Source organism: Calcarisporiella thermophila, assembly GCF_041956535.1.
Source record: "Calcarisporiella thermophila strain CBS 279.70 unplaced genomic scaffold VTP21scaffold_21, whole genome shotgun sequence".
Classification (NCBI taxonomy): domain Eukaryota; kingdom Fungi; phylum Calcarisporiellomycota; class Calcarisporiellomycetes; order Calcarisporiellales; family Calcarisporiellaceae; genus Calcarisporiella; species Calcarisporiella thermophila.
In genome coordinates, this window is record NW_027192211.1 from 460,871 (window position 1) to 476,424 (window position 15,554).

The 15,554-nt window shown below is 51.9% G+C and overlaps 7 protein-coding genes across 7 annotated transcripts; 3 read left to right on the plus strand and 4 right to left on the minus strand.

Moving 5' to 3' along the window:
* Nucleotides 1-389: 389 nt before the first annotated feature.
* VTP21DRAFT_5256 (uncharacterized protein) lies at nucleotides 390-2,265 on the plus strand (the record flags this gene model as incomplete). Its single annotated transcript, XM_069395757.1, has 8 exons — nucleotides 390-632; nucleotides 691-776; nucleotides 850-949; nucleotides 1,016-1,044; nucleotides 1,105-1,258; nucleotides 1,327-1,427; nucleotides 1,523-1,623; nucleotides 1,682-2,265. The coding sequence occupies 8 exons, from the start codon at nucleotides 390-392 to the stop codon at nucleotides 2,263-2,265; spliced, it is 1,398 nt and encodes a 465-aa protein (XP_069248330.1).
* A 1,262-nt stretch (nucleotides 2,266-3,527) lies between these two features.
* On the minus strand, nucleotides 3,528-3,860 carry VTP21DRAFT_5257 (uncharacterized protein; the record flags this gene model as incomplete). The annotated part of the gene is made up of 2 exons (XM_069395758.1): nucleotides 3,528-3,704; nucleotides 3,768-3,860. The coding sequence occupies 2 exons, from the start codon at nucleotides 3,858-3,860 to the stop codon at nucleotides 3,528-3,530; spliced, it is 270 nt and encodes an 89-aa protein (XP_069248331.1).
* A 101-nt stretch (nucleotides 3,861-3,961) lies between these two features.
* VTP21DRAFT_5258 (uncharacterized protein) lies at nucleotides 3,962-5,483 on the plus strand (the record flags this gene model as incomplete). The annotated part of the gene is made up of 3 exons (XM_069395759.1): nucleotides 3,962-5,221; nucleotides 5,298-5,354; nucleotides 5,427-5,483. The coding sequence occupies 3 exons, from the start codon at nucleotides 3,962-3,964 to the stop codon at nucleotides 5,481-5,483; spliced, it is 1,374 nt and encodes a 457-aa protein (XP_069248332.1).
* A 428-nt stretch (nucleotides 5,484-5,911) lies between these two features.
* VTP21DRAFT_5259 (uncharacterized protein) lies at nucleotides 5,912-7,816 on the plus strand (the record flags this gene model as incomplete). The annotated part of the gene is made up of 2 exons (XM_069395760.1): nucleotides 5,912-7,370; nucleotides 7,437-7,816. The coding sequence occupies 2 exons, from the start codon at nucleotides 5,912-5,914 to the stop codon at nucleotides 7,814-7,816; spliced, it is 1,839 nt and encodes a 612-aa protein (XP_069248333.1).
* A 420-nt stretch (nucleotides 7,817-8,236) lies between these two features.
* On the minus strand, nucleotides 8,237-11,411 carry VTP21DRAFT_5260 (uncharacterized protein; the record flags this gene model as incomplete). The annotated part of the gene is made up of 2 exons (XM_069395762.1): nucleotides 8,237-11,158; nucleotides 11,232-11,411. 2 exons carry the CDS (start codon nucleotides 11,409-11,411, stop codon nucleotides 8,237-8,239), a joined length of 3,102 nt encoding a protein of 1,033 aa, XP_069248334.1.
* A 672-nt stretch (nucleotides 11,412-12,083) lies between these two features.
* VTP21DRAFT_5261 (uncharacterized protein) lies at nucleotides 12,084-13,995 on the minus strand (the record flags this gene model as incomplete). The annotated part of the gene is made up of 7 exons (XM_069395763.1): nucleotides 12,084-12,181; nucleotides 12,267-12,845; nucleotides 12,923-12,967; nucleotides 13,060-13,108; nucleotides 13,175-13,518; nucleotides 13,593-13,744; nucleotides 13,832-13,995. 7 exons carry the CDS (start codon nucleotides 13,993-13,995, stop codon nucleotides 12,084-12,086), a joined length of 1,431 nt encoding a protein of 476 aa, XP_069248335.1.
* A 556-nt stretch (nucleotides 13,996-14,551) lies between these two features.
* VTP21DRAFT_5262 (uncharacterized protein) lies at nucleotides 14,552-14,821 on the minus strand (the record flags this gene model as incomplete). Its single annotated transcript, XM_069395764.1, has 1 exon — nucleotides 14,552-14,821. The coding sequence occupies one exon, from the start codon at nucleotides 14,819-14,821 to the stop codon at nucleotides 14,552-14,554; it is 270 nt and encodes an 89-aa protein (XP_069248336.1).
* Nucleotides 14,822-15,554: the final 733 nt, after the last annotated feature.

Here is a 15,554-nt window from a genome sequence, read left to right on the forward strand (position 1 = left end):
ATCTCCACTCACTAGAAATCTAACCTCGCTCTCTATTAGGCATTCTGCAGCTAATTAATATGGATTAGGGATGGTTCATGCTATGTGTTCAAATTTCCACCAATTTTAATCAACCACCAGGTATACCAGATAACCTCCTAGTAAATCCGCTCTTTAATTATGAATGACCTCATGGGCGTTGCATAACCCAAAACAGTACACTATTGGATTCCGTTGCATATCGTTTGAAATATCAAGAAGTCGAGGCAAAACAAGACTGTTTCTCATTTCTTGTACTTGAGTCTCAAATTTGTATCAAGCATCGAAAAACTAGAGTTGGTGGCTTAGCAAGTAACTTTGACCGACAGCCAACAAAAATAATGTTTCGAAGTAGACATATAGCCAAAATAATGCATTATAATCGATCAATTCCTCGGGTCATTTCTCCTCCATTGCCACCTAGCAGCCCCACTCCTCGATCCTTGCTCCGGTTTAATCCAGAGCATGAACAGCGCCTCCGTCGGCTTGTACAATATTACTGGAACTTTCAGAAGAAGCGAGAAGTATGGGACGAGCTCCATGTTCTGGATCGACTTTATTACCGCAATAAGAGTCAGCATAGGAATAATTTGTACTGGAAAAAACTATGTGAGGTAGGTTAATGACAGCTAAGCCTGAAAGACATGGCCATGTTAACCTCGTTATTTAAAGGTTCGTCGATTGATGACGAGATTAAACGAGCTGGATCTTGCCGGCAAAATTTCGCAACTACATCAGGCATTTTACCCTAAAAAACAGTACTTTTTTACTCGAGATTCCCTTTCTTCTGCGCTCTAATGAATTTTTTTTTTGTAATCCATACTTGTGTAGGGGCAAGAAAATGAAAGGACAATGGGAATTCATTCCTGAACGAGAATTAATGTTTTATACCCTGCACTATATTAATGCGGGTCACGCGTTGATGCAGAAGGTATGGCATATCCTATTTAATATAATTTGGATCAATGGCTAATCCGCACCACAACTATGATGATAGTCTCTTGATGCATTCTTAAAAGCCTATGCGTAAGCCCATCGAACACCTGTTTATAATCCCTCCGTTGACTTAACGTAATATCTTTTTAGTACATTTCAGAACTTGCTTAGCACTGCCAACTTCATGCCAATGGCCCTACTTTTCATGAGCATTTTAAGCCGAATGCGTGTTTTTATCATTGCATGGAAGCAGGAATTGGAGGAATTATACGCCATGCTCTACGAATGGGTTGCCGATTTTCCAGTTAATTCTCCAGCCCTTGCTTTGGCTTTGGTTCTCTACATAGAATTGACGATTTATATATAACCTAGGAAAAGGATTCGCGCTATCCGCTTAAATACGAGGATTTGCCGCTCTCTTTAAAAGGGGATCTCTCTGAGGACCAAATGGAGGTTGAGAAGGAGGACGCAAGGTAAATTTACAACATTTTGTGCGTACTTGACGCCCACATCACAAGAGAATGGCGCCATTCATGGCAACCTCTGGGCTAATCACTTTTTGCTAAAGCAGGATTAGCGAGCCCGAATTTTTAAAGGAGGAGAGCCTGCCTAATACCACTTCAGTCATGGCGGCAAGGAGACGCGTTTTGGAGCTAGAGGATATTGGAGGTACATCCTATCTATTTGGATTCTATATTGCTTTATAAACGAAAAATCGTCTGTTTAGAATCGATTGATATCGTTTCCATCCCACGCTCGTTTTCCAGGCAAGGTAGCGCACCCACTGCTCCGAACTCTACGCCCGAAACCACGAGTGCCGATAGGCCTCCACATTCACTGCCAGCGAGAATCATTGAGAATCGGAAACCGACAGAGCCGAAATTAGCCGCGGATGAGTTAGCTAATGAAACCAAAAAGACGAAGAAGAAGAAGCGCAAACGCATCATGTCGGTTGCCGAGGAAGCTGACAAGGCGGTCAAACTCCAGAAGACATTTATGGACGACGATTCTATTTTGGACGAAATCGACTCCATTTTTGGCAAACCCCTCATTCCTTCAGCCATCCCTTCTGCCTCAAAAACGAATATCACCCAACAGAAAAATCCAAGCAAAACGGCCAATCCAGAAAAGAAATCCATCTCTGAAGAGGGCGAGCCGGGACCAAGGACTGGCGCTGGAAAACCGCGAGATGCGTATTCGAGCGCTAAGCCACAGGGAAATTGGGATGAAATTGAGAGCATTTTCGGCTCGGGGAAGGAGGATAACAAGAGACAGGCGACGCTGGGTGTGAGAAAACGTAAGAAGAAATAAACAAATGTAGTGCTTGGAGACATCGGCCCTTTGACGCCGGAGTTTAATGAGCTTGGAGCAAATCACTTGGTGTTTCTCGCTATTTCATTCATTTCAGAATACATGGAATGAAACTGGCTCTTCAGAGTTGTCATGATTCGCATCCATATTTGAAAGTAGATGCGTCGTATTTTCTTTTCCTTCAGAGTCTAGGTTCACCTACAAGAATATTCCCACGAAGGGTGGGTGTCAGATTACATGACCTCAAAGTGGGCAAATGATGCTACATGGGACCATAAAAGAAATCTAAGTTGGGCAACTGTGTTGTTGCTTTTTCAAAAGGTGCATTCCAATGAAACCCGAACCGAGCAAGATGGGCAGAGAAATGCCATCAAGGGGGTGGGAGGGGGAGGGAGGGGATGGTGAAGCCATTCATAAATTGGGAAAGGACAGATCCATGGACAGTGTAGCTTGAACCTCTTGAATCAAAAGCATCCTAAGAGTGGAGGGAAAATGCACTGATACGATAGCTGCAAGATAAAAAAAGCATTCATATATAGACTAGAACATGTCAAACTTATAACTGACAATCTCTAATTTGTATTAATAATTCCTATTCGACTTTAATGAAACGGTATTTCAATTGTCACTTTCTACTCTGGAGGCGAAGGGGAAAAATGATCTTTAAGCTCAAACACGTGATAATACGTGTTTTAGACAACCTACAATCCCCCCTCTCCGCTCGGTTTCTGATGCATAGGCTTTTATACAGACAAAGGAAGCAGATCACTCTCTCCAAGAGAACCGCTTCCAATTGCCGAGTCTATGACTACAAACAAACCAAGGCGCAAAATGGTGTGACAGGTCTGTTCTCAGGAACACAGATATCTGCATCGAGTATCCCCAGGTTTAAAGGCTTTCGGATGCCAATGATATCCGGAGTTTTTAATTGAGAAAATACAAGCACATTAGATAATGCGTGGAATATGGGTCAAGGAATATTACCAGAGGATAAAAAAAATGAACGTCGTGGGATGCTGCCAAGATCATTGGAAGCATTTGACCAAGGATGTGGCGAGAGCAAAAAAAAAAGCTAAGATTTATAAATAAGTCATGTTTGACAATCCAATCTGGGAATTTCCTCTCAAATATGGGGAGTCTTGTAACGAACAGACGTGATACCTCGACATGGTTTCACTTCTTTTCTTGGCCCCGAATGTTATCCCGACAGCCCGACCGACTTTCCCCCGGCCACCACCGCAGAATTCAATAGCCCCTATATTCTATACAGCAACGGCCGCGGTTCTCCGATGGAGTCCAGCGTATGATCGATGGTTCAACCCCGGCCGATTTGCCCTCTTGTCTCTGCAGTACCAGTATGCTCCATCGATGCTGTGTATCTGCGGAAGCATGTTCTCTTTTTCTCTTGAATTTGGCGGTTTCGTCATCCGCAAAGAAATCTAGGGTAACCTGGGGTTCCAGAGTGAGGTTGCCAAGGAGTTTCAACCTATCTCCCTCCTTACCTTACTCGTGATCGAGATCAGAACCAATACCAGCCGGCACAAACAAAATTCTAGAGTGCCCAAATAATGCGAGGACGAAATTAGCAGTTTCATCGAAGAGATATAAGAGCCCCTTCCGACTTCGCGACTTTTAGACGGGTGTTTTTTTCTTTTGGTTGCTGCTTTTCCTCAGAAAGAACCTGAATAAAAGCTCTATGGCTCTACTCACCCCACAAACGCATCCCTCTCACTACATGCCCTCTTATGAAAGTAAATATTTCCAACAGCGCTTCTCGTGTTGCTACTTCCCCCTACAGCTACTGAAGATGAAGAACGAGTCCTGCCAGCAGCAGGTGTGTTCATGTAAACCATGCGCAACGAACGAGCTGGTGGACTGCTGCGATGAGTGCTGCCCTCTCACGAAGGGCGAGGGGCCGTACGCGCGGAACTTGCCACACCAGCCGTCCTCCCAGGCCTCCTCGTCGGGTGGAGCGAGCATGCCACGAACTCCACCGCACCGAATCTCATTGCCGCCACTTAATTTCGGAAAGAGTGGCTTAAAGAGACTCCCACCCGGTACCACCCTTCCCCCCATCCCTGACCTGCTATCCGTTCCACAGCCCCCCTTCAACCAAAGAGTGCGCCTGGCGGTTGGCGGGCGACCCTCCGGGGTGCCGGCGCCTTCCTTCCCATTCTCACGGGATGCATCCGTAGGTGGCGCCAGCGGAGCCAACGACAGCAGCAACTACAGCAGGGCCGGCACGGACCGCCACGCCTATAGCACCCACTACGGCAGTCGCAATAGCAGCATCAGCGAAGAGGCAGCTCAGCCCAGCTCCAGCCAGGTCCGCTGCCAGTGGACCACGTGCACCGCGGAGTTTTTCCATCTGGAGGACCTCGTTATCCACCTCTGCAAGCTGCACGTGTCCCGGCAGCCCTATGGGTCCCGGTGCCGGTGGAGCTCCTGTAACGTCGAGAAGCCCGAGAACGACGAGCTGCTGCTGCATCTCTGCAGAGACCATCTTGGCACCGACCTGCAGCTGACCTGCCGGTGGGCGGGCTGCACCCGCCTCTTCCAAACGTTCGAGCAGTTGACGCTGCACATCTGCAGCGACCATATTGGCTCCGGCCTCAGCGAGTACTACTGCCAGTGGGAAGCGTGCGAGCGCCGCTCTAGACCCTTCTACCAGCGCCAGAAAATCCTCCGCCACATCAAGACCCACACGGGAGACCGCCCCTACCAGTGCTCGGTGTGCAACAAGCGCTTCAGCGAGCCGAACGTGCGGGCGCAGCACATGCGCACGCACACGGGCGAGAAGCCGTACAAGTGCCCCATGGAGGGATGCCACCGATCCTTCTCGATCAAGGCCGCCCTGACCATCCACTACCGCGTCCATAGTGGCGAGCGGCCGTTCATCTGCAACTTCGAGGGGTGCGAAAGAAGATTCGCCGAGTCCTCCAACCTTAAGAAGCACGTAAGTAGCTGCGTTGTCGCTCCTGCCTGCTGAATCTGGACTGACGCCCTTTCCCCCTCCTCCCATGCCCCCACAGTCTCGGATACACACAGGCGAACGCCCCTTCCGATGCAAGGAGGTCGGGTGCGATAAGGTTGGTTGGACTTGTGACAATTTAAGCCTAATGCCCGTGCCGTCTCATTACTTTGCCTCTTTTGGACATTAGCGATTCAGCAGATCGGATCAGGCCACAAGACACTGGAAGACTCACCAGCGCCTATGAACCCAAATCCTATTTTCATTGTAGTTCTAATTTGTACAAAGCTCTATGCAAACCAATAATATAGTTAAAGTTTTCCTCTTACACTCCCTCCTCCCTCCATTGGTCTTGCTCCGGGTTCCCCTGGCGCCCGCTCCTCCTCCTCGGAAGGCTGTCCGCCTGCTCCTGATTACTTAAGAATGGCGAGTGGGCGAGAGGGGCAGTGGGCGGGCGGGCGGGGCGATTAAGTAAACACAAGGTTGGAACACAACGCGGCTGTCCATCCCGTGATATTTATACGGGCCAAATAGGCCCTTGGGCCGCCGCCTTTTTCCCGCGCACAATCCTTCAGCGCACGAAGGAAAACCCGGGAATCGAGAGTGGGACGTCGACCAGCACCACGACCACCGCCGTATCGAATCCGTACACCCCCACCCCCCCCCCCCGAGTGTATGCCGCTTTCCACCCCTAAGCGCTGCGTCTTCACCCTGTTTCTGTCGCCCCTGATAGCTGCCCCTTTCTTCATCGGGCCCTCGCCGTCGATAACGGACCCATCGCTGCCGTGTCTGGCGCCCCTCTGGGTGCATGCGGACCGGGGGGATGGGTGGGCCGCCCAGTTCAAATCGGCGGCGAGCATGGAAGGCTGTAGGTGGGCTCGCCTGGCCAAGCAAGCCATGGTGGTGAAGCGTGGAGGCAAGGCCGGGGAAAAGCAAGACACGCCAAAGGCCAAGGAGGACAAGCCGGCCCAAAGTGAGAAGAAAGATCCGGCAAAGCCGGACAATGCATCGGAAAAAGAGAGAGGGGAGGAGAGGCCCAAGGAGGCCAAGGATGGCGAAGCAAAACCCTCCCCAGGCAACGACGGCGGCGGAAGAGAGAAGGAGGGCTCGAAGCCTGAGACGGGGAAGAAGGGCGAAGAAGGGGCTCCGCCTAGGAACGACGAGCCTCCTGCGAAAGACAAGGAAGGAAAGGAGAAACCTTCACAGAAGCCTGACATGCCGACTAAGAAAGAAAACCCCGTGCAGGAGGATGCTCCAACCTCGCGTGTGGAAGAGGCTGCAGAGGCCAGTGCGATAGAGAACAGTAAACCCTCTCCCAAGCCCATGGACCCAAGTTCAGATGCAATGCAGGACCATTCCATGACGGAGAAAAGCGAATCTCCTACTCAAGTTGTGCCCCCTAGTTCAGAGCGACTTCAAGATGCAAGGTCCAACTCCCGAGAACCGACCCCGTCCTATTCCTCAGGCACTAATGACATCACGAAAGATGCATCCGCCATAGATTCACAGATACCTCTTTCTAGTCTCCCCCCTTCCACCCACGACACTTCAGATCCCTCCCCAACCCCCTCTCCAACCTCTGCTTCACTCATCTCAACATCTTCATCCTCCACACTGCCCGAATCAACCTCACCTTTACCGTCACAATCTCTCATCCCCATTACCTCAATAGACCCCATCTCCATCTCCTCCACGCTCCCGTCCTCTACGGGGACCTCAGTATCGTCTTATGGTTATACCACCAACAGCTCTACCCACCCTACCCAACCCGGATACTCTTTCCCGCCAAGCTCCACTACGGAAAATAGCACGCCAACCGACGCCAGCAACATCAATAGCAGAGCCTCGGACACCAGCAGCAGCAGTAGCAGCACCAGCGGCAAGCGGCCATTTAACCCAATCGATCGAGAATCGGAAAATACGAGCATCAAGATAACGGACAGCCTAGACTCTTCCTCCACCACACCCCCCCCTCCCACTAGTAGCTCCTCTTCCGACGAGAATTCTCGCCCCGGCACGTCATCGTCCGCTTCGATTCTCTCCACGTCGACTGGCCCCAGCCCCATAAGCGAAGGGGATAAGCCGTCCACGTCGAGCTCGCAATCCACTTCCGGGAACCCTAGCCCCTCCACTGGTAATGACAACTACACCCTACTTTTGCGGTGGTGAACACCCGCTGAAGTTAATGCTTCTTCCCTAGACCTTAGCAGCGCGCCAACGCCTCCCCTCCTTCGGACCCCTTTCACCTCGCTTTCCACCACCCCCACCCTCTCACCTACCTCCACCGACACTCCCAACCCCTCCGCATCTCTCCCCCGTGAGCCTGGCCCCACGGACGGCCAGCCATTCCCCAGCATGCCTCCACCCAAATGCAGCCGATACGACTGCGAAGGCTCGTTCTCCACGGTGATCATCGTCCCGACCAATGTTCCACCCCCCTCGTCGGTCAAGCCAGTGTTCGTGGTATTCAAGGGGGAGGGGATCGCGGCTAGATCGGCGGGAAAGTCGATGCAAATGGAGCCCATGATTTGGGGGGTGACGGTGATGGCCGTGATTTTCCAAATCTTTTATTGTACATAAACCACTCTTCTATTTGAGTAGCTGAGCTACCCCTCCTGCACAAGGTATGCCTATTAACTATTGAATCTAATATAATATAATCCACCCAACTTGAGAAAGGCTGCTCCTTCCTCCCTCCCCCTCCCCCCCCCCCTCCCCTTCCCTTTTTGTCCAATCTATCGATAAATACACATCTATGTATATTTCTTTCATTAACCATGTGCTGAATAACATCCAACCAGTGTATGTACGCACAAGCAATAACAATAGCAATACTGATACACTGAAGCATCCAAAACAGGCTCAATCGAATGTGAACTAATGAAGATGAAATTACAGAGGATAAATAAACATGCTGATGGGGATACTAATGCCAATAAGGATGAAATCTGAAAACTACAATCGCCACGGCCCCTCGCAGTCCACCCGCCCCCTGGATCGTCAGGGCTTGCCCGAGAGTTCAATGACCAACTTCATATTTCTGTCCAGGAGCTCCGAGTATTCCACTTCCAAGCACCGATTTCTCCCCTCCAGATCCTTGACATACTCCGACCTCGCCTCCAGCTCTTTCTTGAGGCGCCACACCTCGCCGCGCGCCTCTTGCTCCACCTTGCGCTGGTGACTCAGCTCGGTGGCCACGACCTCGTGCCGCTTACGCATCCGCTCGACCACGTTGTTCACGTCGGCGGAGAAGGCGTGGAGCACCTCGGTGTGGCGCGCGATGGTCCGGCCGAGTTCGAACTCGTGATCCGAGGCCTGCTTCTCGAGGCGCTCATGCAACTCGTTCAGCTCGGCCTGGTGGGCCAGTTGGGCTTTTTCGAGCTTCTGGCGGGCATGGTAAATGGCCTCCTTGAGGCGGGTGAGCTCGGCGCGCAGGCGCGCTACCTCTTCAGCGCTGGCATTGGCACTGGCGCCGCCCTTGGCGCCGCGTTTATCGTGGACCGGGCCGCTGCGGTTCGTTTCGCCCGAGGAGCCTCGGTCCTTGATGGGAGGCAGCGGTTTTTGAAACTTGCGGAGCGCATTGACCAGCTCCATGTTGGAGGCCTCAAGGGAAGTGATGCGCTCCTGTAGGCGGCGCTTTTCCTCGTTGACCTCGCCGAGGGTGCGCTCCGTCTCGCGGCGCACGTTCGCGAGTTGGTGGCGCACGCGTTCTGCAAGCTTCTCTTGCTCCTCGGAGAGGACCATGCCCATCCGCATGCCCTCGTCTCCGGGGGATTCCCCCTCCCACCCCTTGGATTTCAGGGCCTCGGACAGCTTGTTCTCGAGTTGCGCATGCTGCTCCTGAATCGAGGTCAGCCCGTTCACGGCCGCGGCGTGAGCTTTCCGGGACGTCTCGAGCTCCCTGTGACGGTGCCCAATCTTTTTGCGTTCGCCGTCCAGCGCGCTCTTCACCCGCTCGACCTCCGCCTCCGCAACACGAAGTTTCTCGCGTGCTTCATCGCGCTCCTTTTTCAAAAAGGAGAGTTTGGCGTTGACTTCCTCCAGCTGCCGCTTGGCTCGAATGCTCTCCTGCTCCGCACTCTGCCGCTCCCTGCGCAACATTTCCGCCTCTCCATCGCGCTCTCGCTGGATCTGCTCCGATGCCCGACGCAAATCGTCCAACTCCTTCTGCACCCTCTCCGGCACCGACACCCTATTGCCCTGATCGTCCTGAAGGGACCGCTGTGATCTCTGGGAACGCTGAGAATCCCTCCTTACTTTTTCTATTTCCGCCTCCTTTTCCACCAGCTGCTCTTTCATCATGTCCCGCTCCTTCGAAACCCGTTTGAGCTCGGCGTGGGCCTCTCCCAGGTCGCTGTGCAGCCTCGCTTGAATAGCCTCACATGCATTCTGGAATTGCTCCAGGTCATGTTCCTTTTCGGTGAGTGCATTTTGCATTTGATCGCGCAATTCCTCCGTCGCCCTTCGAAGCTGTTTTTGCGCCTCTTCCAGCTCTGCACGAAGCGAAGTGACGAGCTCCTCCTTTTCGCGAAGCGAAGCAGCCGACTGCTGTTGGTATGCTGTGAAATCTCGATGCGTCTCAGAGGCAAGCTGGCGGTGCGCTGCACACTCGTTGCGAAGTGCATCGAGGGCCTTTTCCTTCTCGGCGAGGGACATGGCCAGAACCTCTTGGTTGTGTTTCGATATTTTAAGAGACTGCCGCGCCTCCTCTAGATCCTTTTGAAGCCGTTCGATGAGCGCGTGCTTTTCGTCAGGCCCTCGGCTATTGCCCTGGGACGCTCCCAGTGCCCTTTCTTTTTGGGTGATTTCCACTTGCATTTGCTCTAGCTTGGTAGTTTTCTCCTCCAACTCCCTGCGCAGCCTCTCGGTTTCCATGCTAGCGTCCCTCAAGAGCTCCCCAATTTCCTTCTCTCGCGCTTCTCTTGCTTCATTTGCAGCAGCCGCAGCCTTCTTTTCCGCCTCCTCCTTCATCCTATCTCGTTCGGCCACTAAAGCCGCAATTTGCTTCTCTCGGTCCGCTACGGCCCTTCTCACTTCGTCGAGCTCGGTGCGATTTTGCGCCGAGACTTCGTCGCGTATTCGCGCTATCTGCTGCTCATGCTCGCGCTTTATGGAATCAAGCATTTTTGCGTGCTCGTCCAACTGCTGGGAGTACTTGGCCTCGCTCGCCTCGACTTCAAGCTTTAGCCTGGCTATCTCTCCCTCCTTCGCCTCTAACTCGTCGCGAAGCTGTCGAACCACACCGCTCACCTCGCCCTTCTCTTGGGTCATGTCGTCGTATTTCGACTCCGTGTGGGGGCCTATTCCTGCCAAATCATTCTCCAGGGCTTTACATCTTGCTTCCAACTCCTGCCGCTGCTGCTCCAATCGGGCAACCATCTCTTCCTTTGCTTCGAGGCGAGAGGTGCTCTCCTTAATCTGGGCCGTTGCTTGAGAGAGGATGTCCCCCTTCTCTGGGTCCAGGTTCACATCGGTGGCAAACTGCCTAAGCCTTTTGCGAAGCTCCGAGACGGATTCGTCTGCAACTTCCTCGACTGCCGGGGTGCTCCGGCCCCTTGAAGCCTCGCTGTCGGTGGGCACTCGATCCGAACGCCTCGGCACCTCGCCCAATTCGCGTGATCGATGGTCGGGTGCAGGTTTAGATGAGGCGGGCGGCTCGAAGAAGTGCTGGGAAAAAGGAATCTGCCTCGGCTTCTGCTTCGGCTCATTGGCCGAGATGTTAGGCGCCAGCGAGGGGGGCGACGGAGAGCGGTGGTTATTCTCTCGCAGTTCGGCGAGCGAGGTCTTGAGACGCTCGCGCTCGGCCTCCAGCTCGCGGACCCTTTTCCGGATAGGATCATTGTGATGGTCACTCTTCGTTTCGAGCAAAGCCTGGAGACGGCTCCGCAGATTTTCTTTTTTCTGTGCTCGGGTATTCATGTCCTAGAATTGAAATGGTGAGACGCCCTTCTTCCCTCAAAGCACACATGAGGAAATCAATTCAGGTACTACTAACCTCCCCGGACAAGTCCTGCTCCGCCCGATAGCTCTTGACAGAATCGGATCCCACCGAGGTAGGGTCGGTGCGGGCATCGTCGTCATCTCCGGCACCATTGTCGTTGAAAATGTCATCGGCGTCGTACGTATCGGTGTAGGAAGAATTGTTAGTTAACTGACGCTGGCGGGTCGCGGGCATGGCAAGAGTCCACTAACAGAGAATGGAGCCCAACAGCAGGGGGTGAAAAGTAAATATCGAGGCAATTAGTGCGTCAATGCCGAGATCCGAGAATGAGATCAGGCGAGGAAATGGAGAGTGGTATGAAGAGGTAATCTCGAGAGAGCGCTTAGGTTGGGAGGCCCTAGCGGGAGTGCGCAACCCTTCAAAAAAGTCCAGCCCAATACATGCTTTGAGACCTGAAACTTAAGGCACTACTGAAACCGTATGTGATTTTTTTCTCTTGGAAGCTCAATATTGGTCGACGAATATGGCAACTCCAAGGCCATTCTATGACAAAATGAAGAATTTGGTCTTGGGGGGGGCTTGATCCTGAGCGGACGGTGCTACCATGCTGAAGCCAGGAGAGCTGAGGGGAACCCATGCTTTGTCAATATGGCCGTGAAGCAGTGTATAACCGGCCGCCCGGGAGCCAGCAGAGCGTGATTAATCTAGGCAATTTGGATTACATTATTAAAAAACCGGGCAAATAGGATCGACAACACATGAAATATAGCACAATTAAAATTTGTATGAAATAGAGGAAACAGCAAAATTAGATGAGAGATAGCTATGTATCGGTTTAGGTAGACATGGAGATAGGTAGGCATGAATATGGGGAGTCCCCCCCTCCCCCTTTGATCCCGATCCGGCTTAATCGCTCCGCCTTCGCTTCTTCTCGGGCTCCTCTTGGGGGTCATTTCTTAGCTCTGGCTGGGGTAATGGGTGGGGGAGATAGGGCGGCCGTTCACCTAGGCAGGAGGGAAAAGAAATCATAACCCAGGTTAATTTTCGAGAGTTCTACAAATTGGTTGTCAAAGTGAAATGAGCATGTACCGATTGTGGGGGCCAATGAGGGCAACGCTTTAAGGGAGGTTCTTACGAACGAGTCTCCAGGACCGGAGCGGAATATACCAGGATTTTGCCCCGGCGCTACGTCTCCATTGGCCATGGTTGGGCTCCCTACCGGTTCTGGGGATTGGCAACGAATAATCACACCGCCCCCTTCGCCTGGATTATCTGCCCCTCCCCCGCCCGAGGGGGAGGAGGAGGAGGAGGAGGAGTTGTATGGATATTGGATGGGGGGGAGGGTGAATGGCCGCACTGGGTGTTGTGCCTGATGCCCAAGCGGCACTTGAGAGTCGGAAAAACTACGGCCGCTAAGAGCCGGGACTAGCCGGGACTCGTAGCTTGCCGAGCTGCGAGCAGAGTTAGGCAGAGGCACTGGGCTCAACGCCCCGTCGCTGATGCTCTTCTGCCCCTGTGATCTAAAATGGTGCTGGTGGTGCTGGCGGTGCTGGTGCTGGTGCGGATGGTGGTGATGATGGTGATGGTGATGGTGATTAGGATGATGGTAGCTGTCAGAAGGCTGCGCTTCAACATGACTCCTTGTCATTTCTTGTTGCAACGCAGTAGCTAAAGAGCAACAAGAACATCTCAGCAACTTAAGCAGGAAAAATTAGAGAGAAGAAGGGAGCGATGGTATAGGTTACCTTCGTGAGATAAACGCTGAGCAATTTTGATGTGATCATGGTTCGCTATGGTTAGGTTTAAATAACAGGACGCATTAGGGGGTGGCGAGTGTGAAACGGGACCATATTCAAAGAGGAAAAAGGGAGGGCATCCATACCTTGTTGGCTACACATGAGATTGAGAAGGCTAATCGACTCAGAAAGCAGCTGCATAAAGCCAACGGTGCGTTAGATCCTCTCCCACTCAAGCCCTAACATCGTCAATGCCCATACCTTTTGTTGTGCCAGAGACATATTCCGCCAAGCAGACGTCTGCATTGCCTGGTTCTCATGACTCTGCCGGAGCTGCATATACCGTTGCTCCAATTCCCCCAGGTGCTTTACTATGGCATCCAGTCTCTCATCCTGTGCGTTATCCAGCGATCCGCCAGCACTGGTCAAGGAGGGCTTGCCCATCCCAAGACTCGACTGCGATTTGGGGCACTTTCGCTTGATGTTGGCAAGCAGTTCGGGACGACCACGAAGAAAGGAGGGATGCTTGAATTCCCAGCAGGCCGAGTTCTGGGCATCGGGAGAGTTGGAGTGGAAGAGATCGTTGACTTTGTGAAAACCATACACTTTGTAATGAAGAAAACAAAAACATTAGAAATGCAGCAGGTATCCGGAGCAAATCCATTCGTGGAAGCTTTACTGTTCAGCTGCCTGACAAAGCTCTGCCAGTTGTTGTGCTTGAAGTATTGAGGAAGGATGGTGCGAGAGAATTCCGTCGGATCGGTTACGAAAAATATATCCCCCATATCGGCCCAACGGATGAGCTCGCTGTTTCGATCGTCTTCGAGCATACTAAGTTTGGCATGGATGAAAACAAATTAGAAACACAATCGGCTACCCCCTGCGGTGAACTTGTGAATCGGAATAGGAGCCCATTACCTGTGTAGTTTGTGGACGAATGCAGCCGTTGTTCCGCTCGAATTGGATGATTTGGTGGGCGAGCGAGTCGGCGAGGGTTGCGGCGAGGAGCTGCGGGCGGCAAATCCATTAAGAGGGGGTGCATCGTGGAGTGGCGGAGGTTTGGATACAAGGGCCTCTGACATTGTCGCAGCTTTTGATGGAGTGGATGGAGATTAGGAAGATGGAAGCGAGGAGAGAAAAAAGCGAGCGAAGGAAAATGGAATAAGACAAAAGCATAGAAGCCGTAGAACTTCCCTGCCTTCTGCTCTAGAAACCAAAGCATTTTTCTGCTACACAAATCCTAATTCTGTATTTCTGGGCATTGTCCACAGAAATTCCTCCTATTAATAATACCGATGAGTTGTCAAATACATCAAATTCGCTTTTGGTTCCCAGCCGCGGAGGCCCATTCGTTGGCCAAAGCCCCCCCCCCCCCTCTTCAAAGAGATCCTTCCTACCGCTCGGCTCGCCCTCTGCCCCGTGTGGAAACCCTCTCGATCTTCTAAGCCCACGGCCCACGGTGACCTCACCACTCCCCCTCGCAAGCGCAGAGAATTTGCTGGAAGCCGAGCACAGCCTTGCATATTCCGCCGCCCCAAACCCTCTCCAAAATCATGAATTCCTCTTCCCATCCTTGACTCGGCACGGACCCTATCTCCACTGAATAAAGTAAGACGAGGCTCGCGCGTCGGCCAGGCCCTAGGGCTGCGAGCCCCAAACATGGTCGCTAGCCGCGCCAAACGAGAAGAGTGTCGGAAAATAGGTTAACCGTAAGGAGCTCCGGGTGTGACACGGTGTTGAGGAGAGAAACCTATCCCAAAGTTCCGAAGGCGTGTGCCGCCAGGAGTGAATCAGGGCCGAGACAAGCTCGGGTGAATTCAGCGGTTCTCCGAAGCCTACCCCGGGCGGGGAGGCGAGGAGCTGCGACAGCTTTCCTTGCAACCCTGTAAATCTTGCGCAGGACTCCATCCCTTGCAGCTAAGCATCATAATGAACACTCGCGGTTGCGAAATTGGATAATCTTTTCTCCGGAAGTGGCGAGAAGGGGGTGTCTTCAAATCAAGTTATACACGGCATGGCAGTTCGTGAGTCTGGGTCTTGACGCATAAAGCATAATTTGCATCCTCTGCAGTGTCTGATCTTCAACGGAAGATTCAGCATCACGCTCAACATTAAAAACTCGTTTCAAAGGTCCTCTTCATTTATACAAGACCTACATTTCTATAACTATTGTCAAGGTATTCGGTCCAGATGCGGCGAAAATGGAGCAGTTTATTCTTGAAAGATAACCAATGCAGCCCAACCGTTAAGGTTTCTTGAAAGAATTATATCATATGATCCCACATGGCACAAAGTATCGAGAATTCCACCGAAGAAAGATCTTTTGTAGCAACAAATTCAAATTTTAAGCCTATTCCCCAGATTTGAACCTGAAAACACAAACACTATATAAGAAATGTTTGTGCAAGTGTCGAACGCTTCAACGATATGAAAAAAAAAGCACAGGCAATCTCGTCAATGTACAATGATGCTTAATCCCAATACGTGTTTAAAGAAAATCACTAGTAAAAATACCAGAAAAATCGACGGAATATCTTGGGATATTTTCTATGCTGATTCGATTTTTTAGCTGCCATCCATTTAGCGTCCTCAAGCGTGAATAGCAACGTTAGCTCCACTTCAGATGGTGTATCGGATTCAT